The sequence below is a fragment of the Podarcis pityusensis genome, assembly GCF_964106645.2.
Source record: "Podarcis pityusensis genome assembly, chromosome: 17".
Taxonomy (NCBI): domain Eukaryota; kingdom Metazoa; phylum Chordata; class Lepidosauria; order Squamata; family Lacertidae; genus Podarcis; species Podarcis pityusensis.
In genome coordinates, this window is record NC_138042.1 from 7,372,828 (window position 1) to 7,393,076 (window position 20,249).

Here is a 20,249-nt window from a genome sequence, read left to right on the forward strand (position 1 = left end):
TGACTACAGAACACACTTAAAATGCTTTGCAAAATCTGCTCCTCCTCAGATTCCAAAAGCTCCAGTACCCAGGTGCTTCTGCAAGCCAGACAGCGGGAATACAAGCTGGCTGCTCTGCGGGCTAAACAGGAAGGCAGCATTGAAATGGCTACTAAGTACTACCGCATAGCCAAGGTATGTGCACTTCTACAGCAAGACAGAGGTCCTTTTTGCAAGGAAAAACAGTGGTCCGCGGGGAGAAGGATCGTCGCCAAAGTTGCTATCTCTTTCTGCAGACCCTCGCAAGTGTCCCTATTTTCCAGGGCCATCCCTGATTTAGAGAAGCTGTCCCGATTTCTGATTTGATCCCAGAATGCCTGGCTTTTCCTTGGGATGTCGCTGTTTTCATTGGAGAAATGTTGGAGGGTGTGGAGTTATCCGACCCCAGAGCCGTCTGAAAGCAATCCTGTATAGGGAATTTATACAAGTAACATTTATGGTAATGTTTTTCAGAGCCTTGACCCTCTTTTAGCATCTGTGGGTAAAGGAGAGGCGGTGGATCTCAGTCATCTGCCTCCACCTCCAGGTAAGAATTGTTGGGTGTTCCAAGTTGTGTCCCCTGCGCATGAGCTTTGGTTCTCTCCATATCATTTGCTACCAGACTTCCTTGTAGAGATATGGCACACCAGTTCTACTTCTAGTAAAGAGCAGGTAGAAGTGCATTGATTAATTCCATAATATGAAATAGCTAGCTAATCCAAAAAGTAATCCCAGTTATATTTTATGAGTTGAAACTCTTGAATCAGATGTTTCCTGTCTTCCCAACCTGAAACACATGCCATTACAAAAATTCTAGAATAATCCTTGTGGGACAGTCACTCCTGATTCAGGTAACTTAACAAGACTTCTGGTAGTAATAATAATCATTTTATTTACAGTGGACGCTCGGGTTGCGAACATGATCCATGCGGGATGCACGTTCTCTCTCTTTTTTTTTTAATGATATTTATTAAGAGTTTAAATATTACAGAAAAAAGAAAAAAATAACAATAAAAAAGAAAGAACAATAACAAAACATATAAAAGCAATACAGCAATACAACAAAAAAGAAAAACAAAGAAGAAACTAAAACAAACATCCAATATTCCATATCTTTACCTTTCCTTTACTTGTTTCATCGACCTCCTCACACCTCCCTTTTTTGTATTCTAGTTCCATTCACTATTTCAGCAAGTTCTTCCCATCTTTCTCAGTTTTTATTCTATAATTTATCTTAACGGTCTAACCTTTTTTTTTTAAAAAAAAAATATTTTATTAAGGATTTTCTTGTTTTACAGAAGTGTAGTGCCTCGTATTTTTTTCCCACCATGTAACATTTTTACAAATCCGTTTCATTTGTTGAGGCATTAGGGGGAGAAGAAGAAAAAAAAAAAGAAAAAAGAAAAGGGGGGGTGGAGAGAGGGAAGATGGATGGGGGTGGGGTCGGGTGGCGGTGTTTCTATTATGTTTAATGTATGTAGAGTTTGGTGTCAGCGTTGCTTGTGTTGTTCACTTGTGTTCCTTTGGTGGTGAGAGAGGTTGGGGTTGGCCTAGGGTGTGATTGTTTGCTTGTGATTGGCTGTGGTGATCTTTGTTTTCGTGTGTGAGTGAGGTGGGTGGGTGTTTTGGATCAGGTTAGCCATATTGATTTGTATGCTGTTGGTGGATTATTGTCATTGTCCTGTTGGGCTGTGTATGTGATAAATGGGAGCCATACCGGGGTGAAGGCGTCTTCTTCTGTTTGTCCCCGTGTCAGTTTCAGTTTGTTAGTTAATTTTTCTAGTAGGGCTGTTTCCCATACTATTTGGTACCATTGGTCCATGCTTACTCCTGACAGGTCTCTCCAGTGTCTGGTTATGGTGTTTCTGGCTGCTGAGAGCAGGTGGGTTATGAGTTCTTTGTGGTGTAAATGGGCATTGTTGTCTTGGAAGATGTTTAGTAGGGCCAATTCTGGGGTGATGTCTATTACTTGCTTAGTTATTTTACATATTTCTTGTATGGCTGTTGTCCAGAATAGTTGGATTTTGGGACACTCCCACCACATGTGGAGGTATGTGCCTGTGGAGGTGCACCCTCTCCAGCATTTTGGTGAGGTTCCTGGGTGTATTAGCGCTAGTTTCCTTGGTGTTAGGTACCACCGGTAGGTGAGTTTCAGTGTGAGTTCTTTTCTTTTCGTTGATATGGATTTAAAGGGGGGTTTAGACCACATTCTGGTCCATTGAGTGGGGTTAATCTCATAGCCTATGTCATTCTCCCATTGTTTTTTGATTGCGTCTAGGGGATTTACAGGATTTTGGAGTAGTATTTTGTATATTGCGGATACCGTCCCTTTACCGTTTCCCTTTGTTGTTAGGAGGAGGTTTTCGAAGGTTGTCAGGGGCCTAGTTGCTGTTGATTTTACTGTTGGGTTGTTTAAGAGGGCATGAAGTTGGTGTTGTGTTAACCAGGGCATTTGGGTGTCTTCTAGTTTGTCTTGTATTTCTTGTGTTGACAAGGGTTTGTTATTTTTATAAAAGTCTATTAGGCGATATAAGCCTTTGGTTCGCCAGGTTTTTATCTTGAGGTTTTGTGCTGCACGGTGGAATAATGGGTGGTACGCCAGGGGGATTAGTGGGGATGGGGTTGGGGATAGTTTGCCTATTTGTGTTTTCCATGCTTTGAGCATGGTCTGTGTGTACCTGTTAAGTGTTGTGGGAATTTTCTTTAGTTTGTTTGGGAGGAGTGGGTATGTTGTGGTGCAGGTGTTTTCAGTTGTGTCCCTCTCTAGGTGTACCCATTGTTTTGTCTCATCTTCTAGTATATATGGGATTATGTGGCGTATTTGGTTGGCATTGTAATATGCTTCTATGTTGGGGATTCCCCATCCTCCTTCGGAGGTGGGGAGGTGCAGGTATTTGGGGCTTATTCTTGGTTTTTTATGTGAGAAGATGAAAGAGTGTAGTTTTCTCTGCCAACTGCGAAGTTGGGTTGAGGGGATCCAGATTGGGAGGGTTTGGAATAGGTAGGTTAGTTTTGGGAGTGTGATCATTTTGATCATGGCTATTTTGTCTGAGAGAGTGAAGTTCATGTTATTCCATCTCTTTAGGTCTTTGTTAATTTGTCGCCACAGGGGCTTGTAGTTGTGGAGGTACAATTTATTGAGGTTTCTGGTTATTTGTACCCCTAGGTATCTGAACTTGGTGTGGCAAAGTTTTATTTTGGTGACCTTCGTGAGTTCTTTTTGGGTGTGAGGAGGGGTGTTGAAGCACATAGCTTCTGACTTTGTAAAATTTACCTGTAGGCCCGACACCATTGCAAATGTGTTGAGTTCTCTGATTAGGGAGGTTGCTGTGCTTATGGGGTCTGGTGTTGTGACCATTAGGTCATCTGCAAAGAGCCCTAATTTATAGGTTCTGCCTTTTATTTCCACTCCCTTGATGTCTGTGGCTGCTCGGATGCGGATTGCTAGGGGTTCCAGAGCCAGGATAAATAAGAAGGGAGACAGTGGGCATCCTTGTTTCGTGCCTCTTTGGATAGCTATAGTGTTAGAATCCATATTGTTAGTTCTGCATTTTGCTGAGGCTTGGGAGTATATTTGTTTGAGGATTTGTAGGAAGTTGGGGCCAAATTTCATGTTAGTTAGTACTGCTAATATGTATTTCCACTCCAAGCAATCAAAGGCTTTGAGGATGTCTAGGGACATAATTGTCAGTGGGAGTTTGGTTGCCTTGCTGTGTTCGATCAGGTTCAGTAGTTTCCTGATGGGGTCTGTTATATTGCGGCCAGGGACAAAGCCAGTCTGGTCTGAGGCTATTAACTTGTGTAGGAAGATTTTTAGGCGGTTGGCCAAGATTGATGTGAATATCTTGTAGTCTTGGTTTATTAATGAGATTGGGCGGTATGATTCTACTTTGAGGCTGTCTTTTAGTGGTTTTGGGATGGAGACTATTTTGGAGTGGGTCCAGGTTTTGGGGATGGGGCCCCCTTTTATGATGTCGTTGAATAGGCGGGTCATGTAGGGCATCAAGGGTTCTTTGAATTTCTTATAGAATTCTGCTGTGAAGCCGTCTGGGCCTGGGGCTTTGTGTGGTTTCAGGTTTTTGAGGACCGCATCTATTTCCTCTGGGGTGATAGGGCTGTCCATGAATTCCTGTTCCTCATTAGTTAGGGTAGGCATGGTCAGTCCTGCTAGAAATGTTCTGATTTCCTTCTCTGGTGGGTTATGGGAGGTGTATAGGTTGGAGTAGAATTCTGCAAATTCTGATTAACGGTCTAACCTTGAATTTTTTCATTTTAACCCATTATCAATCAGCTTTTACTTAATTCTTTGTTGCATTTCTACTAAAACCCTGTAACTTCATTCCAGCATCCTTCTAACACTCATTAATTTTACAATGTTTCTGTAAGTATACTTTAAATTTTTTCCAGTCTTCTTCCACCGACTCTTCTCCCTGGTCTCGGATTCTGCCAGTCATTTCTGCACGTTCGCAACCCACAGCGTTCGCAACCCACATCTGCGCACGTGCGGGTTGCGATTTGGCGCTTCTGTGCATGCGCAAAGCGCAATTCAGCGCTTCTGTGCATGCGTGACTGCCGAAACACTGAAGTAACCTGAGGTATGACTGTATACCCTTCCCATCTGGCTGGATTTCCCCAACCACTCTGAGCTGCTTACAGTACATATAAAACATAATCAAACATCAAGCATGAAAAGGTGGCAAGGTGGTAAGATGGCAATGGCAGTGGCCACCCCAGTTGAGCCCCCATTCAAGGTTACTAACACTCTCAGGTGCAAAGGGAAAGCTGATGCAGCCAGTACTGGCTTCACAGTCTTCAGGAAGCCAAATTCTTCCAAGACTCCTCTCAGGCTGAAGCTTTGTGTACATTACCTAGGAGTGTCTCAGTGAATTTAGTAGGACTTGTTTCTTAATAGACATGCATAGGAATAAGTTGTAAGTGCTTTATTTATACTAGTCTACTCACAAAGCTAACACGAAGAGCTAAGGCATGTTGGTTGTCCTCCAGAATGGCCAGGGCATGGTCATATGAAGGGAGCTTGAGACTGTTTAAAAAGGATGGAATCTCATCTTTGCTTATGTTGGTGCAAAGTTACATCCCAGATCATTACATGTTTTTGGCTAGGAGAGTGTTTATCCTTGGTCTTAACAACTATGAGGAACAAGATGAATTCCACTTGATCTAAATGTTTGGTCTGCGTCTTAATCTTGTTACCTTTCTGTTTCTGGGGTGGGGCATTCAGACAAACAGGAGAGTCTTTGTATGGTGACTGCTCAGTGCTGAGACTTGCCCTTTCTTGTAGCCTGAGAAAGGGAGACATAACCCCTGAGATTCGCTCACAGCTCAGGCCTATCCTGCCTTTGGATTGAATGATCCCCAAGGCAGCTTGCAATCGTTTGCAGTAATACACTACTTGTACACAAACCACAGCCCCTTGCTACTCAACAGCTCTTGGTCTCCTGGCTGACGGCAGGGGCCAGGGTGTGTTTCTCTTCTGCTCTGAACCCTCAGGGCAAAGTGCATTGGAGCAGGGGCATTGCGAACATTTGGTCTTAATAGCTCAGCACTCCATGGGTTTTTGGGGCAGGGTGGTGGTAGAATGCAACGTAGAAGTGTTATATTGAAGAGCCCCTGCTGAAAGACTCATTGACTGCTGGTTTCAGTAGGGAAGGGCGCTGCCAGCCTATTGTGAATCGGCTTATTGTCATGCAACTGCTAGCTATTTTTCTTCCACAGATCAGCTGCCCAAGGAGATGTTGTCCCCAAGCGTTCCACAATCCCCTGTAGCTACAGCAACAACACCTCTTGCACAGGCTGCAACCCCACTGGCACCGGGAGTCTCAAGTGCAGGAGGTAAGAACCCAGTAAGGCTTTCTTGCTTCTAGTTGTCCTGAGAATATTGCTTCACTGTGCAGAGCCTGCAGCTCAGCTTCTTGTAGTATAGGCGTTCTGCATCTTTTTTCTTTGGGGCTTTGCTTGCTAGTTTTTCTGCAGGTGGGAAAAGTTCTCTTGGGGTGCAGCCTTCACCCTGTAGTAGGCCTGGCCTCTTACGTCACTTGCCTAGTTCTGCTGAGTTAATAGATCTGATTCCCTAGAATTGTATAGGACTTTGCATGATGAATTTGGGTATTTTTCCTGATCTGATTTAGCATGTTTATATTACTTGTATTTAATAAAGCTTTAAAATTGAAACTGACAAGTTTGTCTAGTATTTATTTGCAGCTGGCATCTGGTCACTGTTGCTGATGAACTTCTGAAAGGATTTTTTTTGGCAGAAAAATAGAAAACTGCAAAAAAAAAAAATGCCTTGTATCACTGACCCCCAAATTCAAAGAATAGTTTTCCTCAAGGTCATCTTTTTAACAAATATGTCATGTGTGGAAACTGTTCAGTCTTAAGCATATTTTTGACAGACTGAAGATGATTGATGTGCTCTTACAAGTCTAATAAAGGATCCAGGAGACTTTTGATCTTGACCCAACATAGAAGTTTTAAGTGAACATAGTGCTTTATGTCTAGTGTAGTGGTTTTCAATCTCCTTCCCCCTCCCCTGACCTTTAGAAAATTGCTTAGGGCCTCACAAGACCACCTAATAAAGTATTTTAGTTCCACAAGTGAACAAAAAACTACAACTCATATTTTAACAGCCATAAGCTAACTTTTCTAAGATGATGGTTATGCTTCTGGTTTTATGATAAAGAAAAATAGTGCCAGCATCATAATTAAAAACAGTGCCGTATAATGGAAAATCATAGGCTTTCAGTCAGGCCACTGTGGAGAACTTCTTTGACTGGTTAAATTTTAGGGGAAAATTAGAGTGTTGTATTTTGAAAAGCCAGTGGCTTGTCATTCTGGTTGATATATTTGGTCTTGGTAAAAATAAAGCCCAGGTCCCTCGCAGGGGGAAAAAATCAGTCAGATGCAGGGCCAGGTACAGATATTATGGGCTGTTGTGCAGACCTTCAGCGGACCTTCTGAATGGAGCTTAGACCAGTTTGAGAGCTTTGGTTCTAAAGAAGGCAAGATCAGTTTGGAGAGGAGTATGGCATATTGTCATTTTTGTTTGATCTTCAAAACAATGTCATAAATAAGAGGGGAAACCATTCATCTTTCCACCCATTCAGAATGAGAAGCAGTAATTCCTATCCTAAACTCCCAGGCATATAAATTTAGCTAATCAGGCACTGACGTCAACTGCTTGGGATATTCTGCAGTTTCCTTCCTCAAGCAACATTTGTCCATGCATCTGCCTACGATGCTGAAGGGATAGGGTAAACTTTCAAGGCACTAACCTTGTTTTAGATAAGCCACCCACCCGCCCCTTCCTAGTCTCACTTTCTTGCATGCAAGAATGGACTGACATAGAATTGCCTGCTTTGTTTCCAGATGTGCCCCCGCCTCCTCGAGATATTATGGAGGCACTGCAGCAGAGGATGGACAGATACAAGACAGCAGCAGCCCAGGCAAAGAGCAAAGGAGATGACAGGAAGGCTAGGATGCACGAGCGAATTGTGAAGGTGAGGGACCTGCTTTCTTTACGCTTTTGCTCGCTAGCTTTCCTGCTCAAATGTTACGTAGCACAGATCTTGTGGTCATACTGGTGAGGAGCAGATAGAGAAAAAGCAATTTGCTTCCTGCTGCAACATAACTGGGCTCATGGTGGCTGGAATATGCTAATAAGTATTTTCCTCTTGCCGCCTAATGAACAGATACAGAATCGTGATGATTTTTGCAGAAAATCAGTTTCCGGGTGTAGAAACTGAATTAAAATGTTGGTTCTGTTTATTTTGATATTCGGGAATTGTGATCAATAACGAGCGTTTGTATCACACATACCACTTGTGTAACGCTTTGGGGAAATTACTGGCCCTGAGAAGTCCTCAAGGATCACCCCCCACAGCAGTCGTAGGTCTCAACATTTTCTTCCCACCCATTCTGCTTTTAGTTCACTATAAATTGGGGAGTCTGCTTAACCATCCTCAGCGAGCAGGATGAGGCAGAAGGGGTGTGCTAATGTCATCTTGGTATTATTGCAGCAAAAGGTTTAAAACCCCTTAACATCCAGTCATTTTAAAAATTAATTTGTTCTGTTTTTAAATGGTTTTCTATATTTTATTGTATAAGTGGTGTTGTACACAGCCCTGATATTTATGAGAGGGCAGTATATAAATAATTTGATTGATTGATTAAAGCAGGCCAGACTAGAGCCAAAGCTAGTTTTCACTTGCTCTGAAGTTCTCCTTGTGCTGCTATCTAATTTAGCTCAAGAACACAATTCCTGATTGACTATAAGCCCTCTGTTAATTTCATTGGTAGATTAAAAACAAACAGCAGCTCAACAATGCGGTCTGTGCTTTGCTTAAAAATGAGCAACACTTGTAAAATCTGTAGGACTTGGAGATAAAAGTGGCACTGAAAGAACAGTTCAGAATGAGCAAAGTTAAAAATAGGAATTCAAATGCAGGGCAAGAGATACCAAAAGATGAACTGATTCTACTTACAACTCCAGAAGCAGCAAGCTGGTATGAGCTAAGGATTTGGGTGATTCTAGGATGAGACCCACCCAAGTTACTGCCATTTAAAGCACAGATGTTTAATGAGTGTACAGGCAGAACAATTGCTTTATTAACAATGTTCCTGATAATAAGTAAGCAAATATGCATACTCTCATACCTTGTTTTTTGCTGCAACTATCCCAAGAAAAGTAGCGTTACTCACCCTTTTTCTAGAAAGACCATGCTCCCAAATTAGAGATTTCAGCTTCTGTTTTTGTTTCCCTCTTCAGCAATATCAAGAGGCCATCAGAGCTCACAAGGCAGGAAAACCTGTTGAGTTTGGTGACCTCCCTGTTCCCCCAGGTATGTAACTTGCAATCTTGTTATCGGAAGTTGGGGAGGCAAGGATGCATCTGGCAAATGCTGCCCTCTTGTGGCAACATCATGTTAGGTTACCCCAAAGTAAAAAAAAAGGTAAAGGGACCCCTGACCATTAGGTCCAGTCGTGACCGACTCTGGGGTTGCGGCGCTCATCTCGCTTTATTGGCCGAGGGAGCCGGCGTATATCTTCTGGGTCATGTGGCCAGCATGACTAAGCCGCTTCTGGCGAACCAGAGCAGCGCACGGAAACGCCGTTTACCTTCCCGCCAGAGCGGTACCTATTTATCTACTTGCACTTTGACGTGCTTTTGAACTGCTAGGTTGCCAGGAGCAGGGACCGAGCAACGGGAGCTCACCCCGTCGCGGGGATTCGAACCGCTTACCTTCCGATCGGCAAGTCCTAGGCTCTGTGATTTAACCCACAGCGCCACCCGCGTCCCAAAATAACTCCAAAGTAACTCTATCTAAATCAGGCGTGGCCAAACATGGCCCTCCAGATGTTTTGGGACTACAACTCCCATCATCCCTAGCTAACAGGACCAGTGGTCAGGGATGATGGGAATTGTAGTCCCAAAACAGCTGGAGGGCCAAGTTTGGCCACGCCTGATCTAAATAGATGGCTCTTCTGAGTTTTCTTCTTGAAATCCAGCTTAAGCTTCCATCACACAGGGAGATCTTGGGCATTATAAGAGGCCCCACCAATAGATGCCCACATCAAAACATATTCTAGCACAAGAGGGCTCCCACCCCAACTTATGCACTCCCTGCATCCCCCCAAGTTGGCTCTGGGGAGTTGGGAAAACCCCCAAAACAGCATGTAGAAAGAGGAGAGGTCAGATCATTCCATCAGGCAAGCAAGAAATGCTTGCGCTGATGGAGCTATCTGCTTAGTGCTGTGTTGAATTCCTCCCTATGCTTCTAACTGCAAAGTTTGTGCCCTCCAGAATGAGACAAAGGGCTCAGCTGGCAATCGATAAGATTGCAGATGAAGGTGGCAGCCCTAAGCAAAATTATTTGGAAGGAAAGCGCTGAAGTGAGTGGCACCTATTTCACATTATCCCAATTAGGTTCAGGGTTTTTAGCATTGTGTTTGCTTTGCTGAAAGCTGAAACTCCGTAAAGAAGGGAAAGGGGGTACCCAGCAAAAAACTCAGCCTGACCATGTACATCAGGCTTCCTCAACCTCAGCCCTTCAGATGTTTTTGGCCTACAACTCCCATGATCCCTAGCTAGCAGGACCAGTGGTCAGGGGTGATGGGAACTGTAGTCTCAAAACATCTGGAGGGCCGAGGTTGAGGAACCCTGATGTACATTGAAGGAACTTGTCAACATGCCCAGTTATCTTTAATATTTCATTGCTGGATTTTGCATAGGCTGCTTTGAGAGGTAGTTGGAAAGAAGTTATAAATACAGTGTGCTAATCGTGGCCGTTTCCTCCACATTGACTCCTGTAGAAAAACTACAAACTCTGATTTCTTTACTACACATTTGCTCGAACAAATGTGCTTGCATTTCTGTTACTTGTAGAAAAGGAGCAAGGAACAGTGGGGCTGTGAAACCTTTGGCCACTTGAAATCTTGTTTCCTCCTGGCTTCAAAGATTTCAGTAGACATTGCCCTCAGTTTCAAACTGTATCTTTACAGCCACGGCCTGGAAATGTGTTTAATTTTTAAAGAACTGGTCTCAGATCCCGATGAAGCTGACTTCTTCACTCAAGACTAAATTCTTTGCTTACACACACACTTCTGGGTACCATAGATCCATGCTCAGGCTATGGATGTGTTGGATAAATAGGCAAGCTATGAAACTGAGAAGGTGTAGGGAGCTTTTGGCCCTCCAGATGTTGCTGAACTACATCTCCCATCAACCCCAGCAAGCATGCCCAGTGGCCCAGGATGATGGGAATTGTAATTCAGCAACCTCTGGTATATGCATGCAGACATTTAGCAGTAGCTTTCATCTTCTAATCAGTCACTGTGTCATCTTTGGCAGGGTTCCCTCCAATCCAAGGAATGGAATCTTCACCAGGAGATCAGAGCTTTGTGGGGATCCTCGAAACAGCCATGAAACTAGCCAATGAGGAGGATGAAGATGCTGAGGAGGCAAAAAAGGTTGGGTTGCGTGCTAGTCAAAGTCCTGAATGAATTTGTGGGGAAGCATGGAAAAGTGTATGCCTTGGTCATGGGTTAGATTAGAATACCCCACCACCCAACATCACACCACCTCCAGGGGAACTGTTGGAATATCATGCAGTTTGGGAGTAGCTAGAAACCACTATTTGTACTCAAGACATAGCTATTTGAGGGGCGGGGGAGGATTTTGTAGGCCTGTTTTAGTTTGCTTTCGTTTCAAAATGTATGTACATACCACATAACCAGCTTCATCAGGTTCTCGAAGAAGGCTTACAACAATCTATAACAAATTTTGGCTTTGCTTGAAAGCTGCCCAGATTTGTGAATGACCTTGAGTCTTTATCTCCTCTCCTGCTCATACTAGGCTTTTTCAGGAGGTGCCAGCAGTGCCTTGCTGCTTCAGCCCCGTCTCCTTCAAATGGAGAAAAGCGACCTTCCTGCTGGATGCTTGGGAATAATAATAATAATAATAATAATAATAATAATAATAATAATTTATTTGTACCCCGCCACTCTGGGCAGCTTCCAACAAAGATAAAAAATACATTAAAATGATAGGAGCACGTTCCCAAGTAGGGAAGGGCACTGGTTGCAATCGAGTGGATGGATGGAACCTTGATAAAAGCAATCTTAAAACCATAGATTCTAAAGCCAACCCATCAGACAAATGTGATACAACTACTCCACAACCAGATCCAAAGAAAGTCCTGAGTAGGAAGGCCTTGCTAAGTTGTCTTAAATCTGGGATAAGAGTCAACCCTGGTGGGCATCTCTAGGGAAGGGTTTCTAAAGTAAGGAATCTTCTAAAGTAACAGAAAAGACCCCTGGATTTTACTAGCATAGTTCTGTTCCTCCACCAGTGAAGGTACACAAAGAAGGACACTTCCTCATACTCCTCCCCCCCGATGCCGCGGTGATGCTGAGCTCAGTTTTTGGTCATGTTGCTCTAATTCAGTTTAGCAAGTAGAAGTGTGGCAGGTGGCAGCCTTAGCTTAAGCTGTAGTGCATCATACTGTACCTACAAGTCCAGATTCATTCAGCAGAATTGTTGTTTTCCCTTGCAGATGCTCATTAAATGTATTAAGAACCTGTACACTTACCTTTTTCCATGTTGGGTTGGCACCCTTAACCCTACTGGATTCCTACGAATCCAAATGGAAAGCTACACTGCATGAAAAGCTAAGAAGCTTGGGGTTTTCCCCACAGGCCCCGATAGCTGTAGGTTATGAGAAAGCTAGAAAAAAGAATTTGTGCCAACAAAAACGGAATGGCAGGATAAATTATTAAACTATATCGAATTGGATAGATTAACAGAGGCAATTAGGGGAAATCCCCAGACAAGAATTTCAAAAAGAATGGGGAAAATATAAAGAATACTTTACAAAACAGTGCCCTAAAATACACATCTGGACTTGTTTCAATTAATGTCTGCAGGAGACTTTGTGGTTTGTTTTTTTATATATAAGGCATAATTCGAAAAACCGTAGTAACAACTCATAAAGGAAACAGTTCATAAGAAGTACAAGGAGGCTATGTACAGGATAAAGGAAGTATTTTATTTTGTTGTTCGTTATATTTTATGTTATGTTATGTTTATTTTATTTTATGTTTATGTCTAATGGTGGCGGATTTGTTTATTTGAGTTGTGGTGGATTTATGTTGTAAATAAATAAAATTAAAATAAAATTTAAAAATGTAAAAAAGGGGGGGGACCTGTACTGGCAATAACATTACTTTTAAGTGCTGGTCGTGCAGTCAAGGTTTTAAGATTGAATGCTATGTCATGAACAGAGTTTAGACTTCTCCAACTGCCTTGATATCCCACGTGATTCGCTGTGGGTCAGGTTGGTCTTTCGTTGCACCAAGGAATGTTTTCGGAGTCGTACCTCCTCTCTTGTTTTTTCAGCCTGACCACCCAAACCAGCCTGCATCATCCAAACCAGCCAGCTCACCGCAGCCTAAGCTGCCACCCCAGCCAGGCTCACGAGTCGCCCCTGCAGCTCCAAAGGCAACGGGGGCAGGTAAAAGTGCCTCAAAGGTCAACACAAAAGGTAACCCCACTTTTATTTATTGGTTTACCTTTCATTCATAATATAAGCATGGTTTATAATATAAAACAGTGGCTTATGATGTGAGGAGACTTGATACGAAACAAAAGAGCATCAATGAGGGAAGAGGAAAATAAGTAAATTCATGTGCCAGCCTCAATATCAGTGACAGGAGACAATTTTTCAGAGAAGCTTGATCTTATCTGTGTGGTGGTGTCTAGGCTGTTGGGGAAAATGTTTAGATTCTGTGGTGTCCCTTTTCGCTTTTTATTGTAAAGTACCACAAGTACTGGGGACGCGGGTGGCGCTGTGGGTTAAACCACAGAGCCTAGGACTTGCTGATCAAAAGGTCGGCGGTTCAAATCCCCGCAACGGGGTGAGCTCCTGTTGCTCGGTCCCTGTTCCTGCAAACCTAGCAGTTCGAAAGCACGTCAAAGTGCAAGTAGATAAATAGGTACCACTCCGGCGGGAAGGTAAACGGCGTTTCCGTGCGCTGCTCTGGTTCGCCAGAAGCGGCTTGGTCATGCTGGCCACATGACCTGGAAGCTGTACGCCGGCTCCCTTGGCCAATAAAGTGAGATGAGCACCGCAACCCCAGAGTGGATTACGACTGGACCTAATGGTCAGGGGTCCCTTTACCTTTTACCACAAGTACTGAATGACAGGGTAGTGTTTTATGAATAAAATTACTCATTTTGTGGACACGCTAATCCTAGATACACAAATGGTTTAAGCATTGGGAGCTTCTCCGCCTTGGCAGTTCGGTCTGTACAGGAGCTTTGACATCAAAACCAAGCCACGGTTTACAAGTGATTTGGTCACTCTTCAGACAGAGTGTTTTCAAATTAGCAGTGTGAGGGGTTTTTTCAGTATCAGGCATTCAAGCTCCCTGGGCAACATTGATTCCTGTTGGTCCAGATTGCAGGTCAGACAACAACAGAATCTATGTTGGTGGCACGTTCCACGTTTCTGATTTATGCAAAAATCCCTGGGCCGATTGGTGCCTCTTTGATTGAGGTACTTTGTTTTTCCCAATCTCCATTTTCCCCTGAATTTTACAGCCCAAAAATCACTGCCATGTGGGTAGGACTTTGCAGTGACCACCTAATAACAGATTGAGATGCTTGGGCTCTGTTCCTTGGACTGTTTTCTCTGCAACAGCCCCAAACTTTCTCCAATGGAAGCAAACAGCTCCTCTTTTTTTTTTTTTTTTTTTTTTTTTTTGCTATTTTGACTTCCGGTCAGCGCCATTAGCAAACGGAGGAATTCCCTTCAGTCGGAGGGGATCGGCTCCGCGAAAATCGGGTCCTGTGTGCTGCGGCGAAGCGGGGACCCTTAGAAATCGCAGGCGCGGAAGCCTGCAAACGTGGAGACTCGGCGGGCACCATTGAGCGCCCCCCCAACTCGCGAGGAAGCCTTCTTTTGAGGCTTCGGAACGGAGCGGGGGAGAAGCGCGGTGCTGTGAGTGGATCGCTGCTTTCGCGGAGCGAAGCCGTGCTGCCGTTGCTGGAGAGCGCTGACTTCTTCCTGGAACATTCGGACTAAAAACTGATCGTGAGTAGGAGAAATTGGATTTAAAGTTTATGAATTGGACTAAAATTGGACTAAAATTTGAAAGGCTTTATTTGGAACAAAACAACGACTAAAATTGGCTACCGCGGTGGGAAGTGTAAACAGGAAGTCCGCTTCCCGCCTTGTAAATAGTGTAAAGCATAGAGACTTTGAGCTAAATGTTGGAAATTGACTTGAAAAGAGTTGTTTCCAGACCTGAGAACTTTTGGTGAATCTACCCTTCTGAGAAAAAAAAAAGGAAAAGGGTTTGTTTCTTCTGGACTGTATAAATGCTTAAAGAGCGATTTGCAAGTGAGACGTCTCAGCTGTCAAAATCTGTCAAAGCCAACTGCTGACAGTAAGGTGGTTATACTGTGGCCAGCCTCGCTGGAAAATAATTGGAAAGTTACATTTTGGAACTGTATCCTGTTTTTTGCTTATACTTGGTTTCTCTTTCCTTTCCTGTTATTCAATAAGGAAAGTGACTAGTTTGGATCATGGTAACAGTGTCCACCTAGTGGGACTCCCTGAAATTACAGGAAAGGAATTTTCCACTGGTAAACAGGAACAGCATATTTGAAAAAGGCCTTGACCTTCACATTGTTATGGCAGATGGCCGAGAGAAATTAGACCCGTCAGTTTTGAGATCTGGAAAACCTTGGGGGCATCGAAGGCAATCATCTGCCGGCTTGCCTATGACAGTAACACAAGTTAAGTCTAGTGGAATGTCTGAGGAAATTCTAGCCAGTGCCCTGGCCAAGATTAATGAAACTTTACAACAACTTAGCACAAAGGTTGAGGAGACGAATAAAAAGGTTGAAGAAACGAGCCAGAAAGTGGACATTGCAAATAAAAAAATTGACTTAAATACAGAAACATTAGACAATTTGGGGAAAAAGGTAAATAGTAACACAGAATCTATTCAGAGACTATTGCAAGATTCAAAGTCTATACAGGAAAAAACTGCTGCCGTGGAATTTAAATTGGGGCAACTGGAAACTGAAAAGGTACCAGACTTGCAGAAAGAGATTGCAGAACATAAGCTGACGCTGTCTATGATTGACTTTAGAGACAAACAATCCAATCTAAGAATTAGAGCTGTTCCTGAGCTGGAGAAGGGCACCTTGATAGATTTTCTGACACAAGAATTTGCGGAATTTTGGAAATTGGATTTGAAACGAGGATTTCAAGATTGTGAGGGCCTTCAGATTGGGGAAAGGAGGAAAAAAGATTAAAATAAGGGACTGTTTGGACTTCCGGGTTGGCGCCATCGCCGAATGGCGGACTCCCTCCGAGCTCCGGAGGGAGCCGGCTCGGCAGGGGCTGGGTCCTACCGCGCCGGCGACGCGGGGACCCTTAAAAACCACGGGCACGGGGCCCGTGGACATGGGGACTCGGCTGGTACCGTCAGCGCCCTCCCGACTCGTGAAGGAGCCTTTTTAAAGGCTACGGATCGGGTGCCTGGGAGTGGCGTGGTACTTTGAGTCTATCGCTTCCCCTGCCGAGTGCAGCCGCATGCCATTCGTCGGAGAGCGCTGGCTTCTTCCATTTGAAATTCGGACATTTAACAAAAACCCGTGAGTAATTGGGTAACCGGGTACAAAAGGAGGAAAAAAAAAAGGAATTTTTTTTTCGGATTCGGCACGAGCGGGGGGGATCTAAAAAGGAAGTCAGTCCCCTCCCTGATTGTAAACATGCTAAAACAAGGACTGAGAAACCAAGATCAATTCTGAAGTTTATTGCTGACTAAAAATACCAAATTCCACGATGGAATCATCACAAGAATTGTGCTGGAGGAGAGTCGAGGGTGAGAGGGAAAAGGCAACCCCCCCCCCGGGAACCGGGGCGATTCAGAGAACCTGGCGGAGAGAGATGGAGAGTTTGACAGCTGTCAAAGTAGCTGTCAAATCTTGAGAATATAAAGAGGACTTTGCTACAAGTATTTTGCTGGTTGATTTTGATACAATTGGATATAAATATGGATACAAAATGTCGGATGGAAAAAGAAACAACAATTTGACTTTTGGATGAGAGGACACAAAGTTATTGTAATCCCTCTAGAGGGGCTTTGGGACATTACAAGCGGCGTATATGGAAAACTACTCTGGGATGTGTATTACTGGTCTTAGCTCCTGGGAAAGTAGCAAAACTGAAATATTTGTTTTGTCTACAGAGGTGACAACACAATAGAATCTTTCTATTTAAGTAAGCTCCTGAATAACAAACCTCTGTAGAGATACTAGATTTCAGAATAAGAATGGTTTTGCAGCTGAACAAGACAGAAACCTGAGAAAGTAAGAAACAAAAGAGTAAAGGACCAACTACGCCACGGCAAGAACAATGGGAGGAGTAACAATGATCAAGGGAAATTAAAGGCCTCGATTAGACTGGACTTTTGAAATTAAATATTATCAAAATAAGTAAATTTAAAGAAAACCGGCAAGATGAATTGAGAAAGTTTGGCTGTGGACTTGAGACCTCCAGGCCGACAACATACAGACTGATGGACATAGGGAATCTAAACCGGGGAAGGGAGGGGGAATTCTAGAATCCAAAGGCTATGTAATCAACTTTTGGAATCTTCTTCTATTTTCTATCTTTTAAATTTTTTTTTTTTTTCTTTATATATAACTTTGGTATTTTGATTTAACAAGTTTTGGAAAAAAAAAGAAAAGGGGGAATTCGTGGAAGGAAACGGGGTAGATTTTGGGGAAAAAAATCTTTGTTTTATTTTGTTAAAGGTGAGGAGTGATGTTAAGATTGTAATTTAAATTGGCTATTAGGCATAACATATTAGGTTAAATTGGGAATGAGAACTTGTGGAACCAACGTAGGGAAAGGGGAATACAGTCGGGAGGGGAAGGAGGGAGTCCCAGAAAGAAGGTTATGAACATAAGGGTTTAAAATTGGTCTCTTTTCTTTCTTTTCTTTTTCTTTATCTTTTCTATCTTCTTTATTCTGTTATTATTGGAAATTTTAATAAATATGATTAAAAAATAAAATAAAATAAGGGACTGTTTGATTACCCTCCGATCCAAAGAAGAGAGGGACAAAATTTTGGGCCTGCATTATGAGAAACCTTTGATAATTCTGCAATCAAAAGTGGAAATTTTTAAAGATATACCGAAACACCTTTTGGATTTAAGACAAGATTTTGGAGACTTGGTGGCCCTGTTGAGAAAAAACAAGATCCTTTTCAGGTGGGAATTTCCTCAAGGCCTATCCTTTAGTTTTAAAGGAAGAAAGACAAAGATAAGATCAGTGGAGGAAAAGAACAAGTTCTTGAGCACATACGAAGAAGATCTACAGAAAGGACTGGGAAAAGACCCTGTTGTACCGGATAAGAGTTTGCAAAAAAAAGTGAAGCCAACGCCACCGACAGATATAGACAAACTTCTGGGGGCTGTTGGGGGAGAAGGAGAGTAAGTACAAAATGACACTGCAAGTATTAAGTTGGAAAATTAATGGCCTAAATTCTTCGGGAAAAAGGGGGAGAGTATTTCATACATTAAAAAAAAATAACATTTGGACTTGATTTGCTTACAAGAAACGCATGTGACAAGGCTACACCGGAAAATTTTGATTAATAAAAGATTGGGAGAAGAATTTATTTCATCGGACAATGTGAAAAAAAGAGGAGTAGTACTCTATGCAAAGGAAAGCCTGTCACCAAAATTTTTATTCAAAGATGCCTTTGGTGGACGTGCCCGAAGATTAAGGCTTTCTGGGAAATGATATATAATGAAATGAAAAAGGTACTTAAATGTATTTTCCCTAAGAAACCAGAAGCCTTTCTCTTGGGCATTGTCGGCCAATTGGTGTCAAAGAGAGATAGAATTTTCTTTATGTATGCTACGACGGCAGCGAGAATACTCATCGCAAAGTATTGGAAGACACAAGACCTACCCACCGTGGAAGAATGGCAGATGAAAGTGATGGACTATATGACACTGGCTGAGATGACTGGCAGAATCCGTGATCAGAGGAAAGAGACGGCGGAAGAGGACTGGAAGAAATTTAAAATTTATCTTAAGAGCTATTATAAAATTGATGAATGCTAAAATGCCGAGGTGCTGAGAGAAAAAGGGAAACAGTGACATAAGATTAAGTTAGAGAAAAGACTAAGAGGACATATATTTGATAAAATTGCTCAGAAGCTGCTGAAATAATTTTGCAAACAGGGATGCAGAAAGGGGAGGTATGGGGGAGTCCAAGAAACGAAGGTTATGGAAAAAAGGTTATGAAATTATACATGTTTGTTTGTCTTTTTATTTGTTTGTATTGTTTAAAAAATGTTGTAAAACCAATAAAAATCTATATAAAAAAAACAAAATTTTTATTCAAAGATGATCAAGGAAGATATATAGCAATTGAAATTCAGCTTCACGGTCAGAAGTTTTTGATATTAGGTGTTTATGCGCCAAATGAGGGAAAATCAGAATTCTTTAAAAAACTGCATGAAACCCTATTGGACTATTTGGATTACAATATAATTTTGATGGGAGACATGAATGGAGTAGTGTCTACAAATATGGATAAAGCCCAAAGACAAACGGTGACGAAAGATGGCAGACTACCAAAGACATTTTTTGAAATGACTGACAATATGGACCTTGTGGATATTTGGAGAACAAAGAACCCCTTGGAAAGAGAAGGAACCTTCTTCTCTGAAGCAAAAATGACATGGACAAGAATAGACCAAATTTGGATAACCAGGGGACTGGCCCCGAAGATTAAAAAAAGCGGTAATTTGTCCGAAAATCTGCTCTGATCATAATCCAGTAAAGATGGAAATGATATTAATGCCAATTGGAGCTTTCAGATGGAGGATGAATGACTCCTTGCTTAGGAATGAGGAAATTATTAAAAAGGCCCAGAAAAACCTGAGAGACTACTTTGAGATAAATATGAACACTACGACTGAGAAAAGAGTGATTTGGGATGCTAGCAAAACGGTGATGAGAGGATTTTTGATACAACAAAATGCAATTAGGAAAAGACACCAAAATGAGAAGAGAGAAAAAATTTTGGAGAAAATTAAGGATGGAGAAAAAAGACTGAGGGCGAAACCGAACTCAGAGGAGATTTTAAAAGAGATAAAGTTATACCAAGTACAATATATGAAACTGATGAATCAGGAAATAGAATGGAAGATCAAACAGATGAAACAAAAGACATTTGAATCGGCAAATAAGTGTGGGAAATTATTGGCATGGCAAATGAAAAAAAGACAAAAGCTTAACACTATCACGAATTTGGTAGTAGAAGGGAAGAATATACAGAATCCTGGAGAGATTCGAAAGTGTTTTCAGAACTACTTTAAACAGTTATATACGCAGGAGACCCAGAAAGAATTAGACATTGATCGGTTTTTGAAAATTAATGGATTACAAAAAATATCTCAAGAGAGCAAATCAATATTAAATTCTATAATATCTGACCAAGAGGTGGAAGGAGCTATTCAGGATATGAAATTGGGCAAATCTCCAGGGCCAGATGGTCTAACTGCAAAGTATTATAAATCTTTGAAAGAATGGTTAATGCAGCCTTTGAAAGAAGTTTGCAATGAAATACTACGGGGAGGAAAAGCACCCGAGTCGTGGAAAGAAGCATACATTACACTCATAC

General features: G+C 42.3%; 1 protein-coding gene across 3 annotated transcripts in view; it reads left to right on the forward strand.

The window, feature by feature from the left end:
* The window catches only part of CC2D1A (coiled-coil and C2 domain containing 1A), a 62,196-nt gene that overhangs the window by 14,728 nt on the left and 27,219 nt on the right, over positions 1–20,249 (forward strand). For all 3 annotated transcript variants that reach the window (XR_013981004.1, XM_080988068.1, XM_080988069.1), the window contains exons 8-14: positions 50–174; positions 493–565; positions 5,752–5,868; positions 7,402–7,532; positions 8,801–8,873; positions 10,883–11,001; positions 12,929–13,073. Coding sequence is in view for 2 of the 3 variants with exons in the window: in XM_080988068.1 (XP_080844194.1) it covers positions 50–174; positions 493–565; positions 5,752–5,868; positions 7,402–7,532; positions 8,801–8,873; positions 10,883–11,001; positions 12,929–13,073 (783 nt within the window). In the remaining variant the exon portion in view is untranslated. The remainder of the gene's footprint in view (positions 1–49; positions 175–492; positions 566–5,751; positions 5,869–7,401; positions 7,533–8,800; positions 8,874–10,882; positions 11,002–12,928; positions 13,074–20,249) is intronic.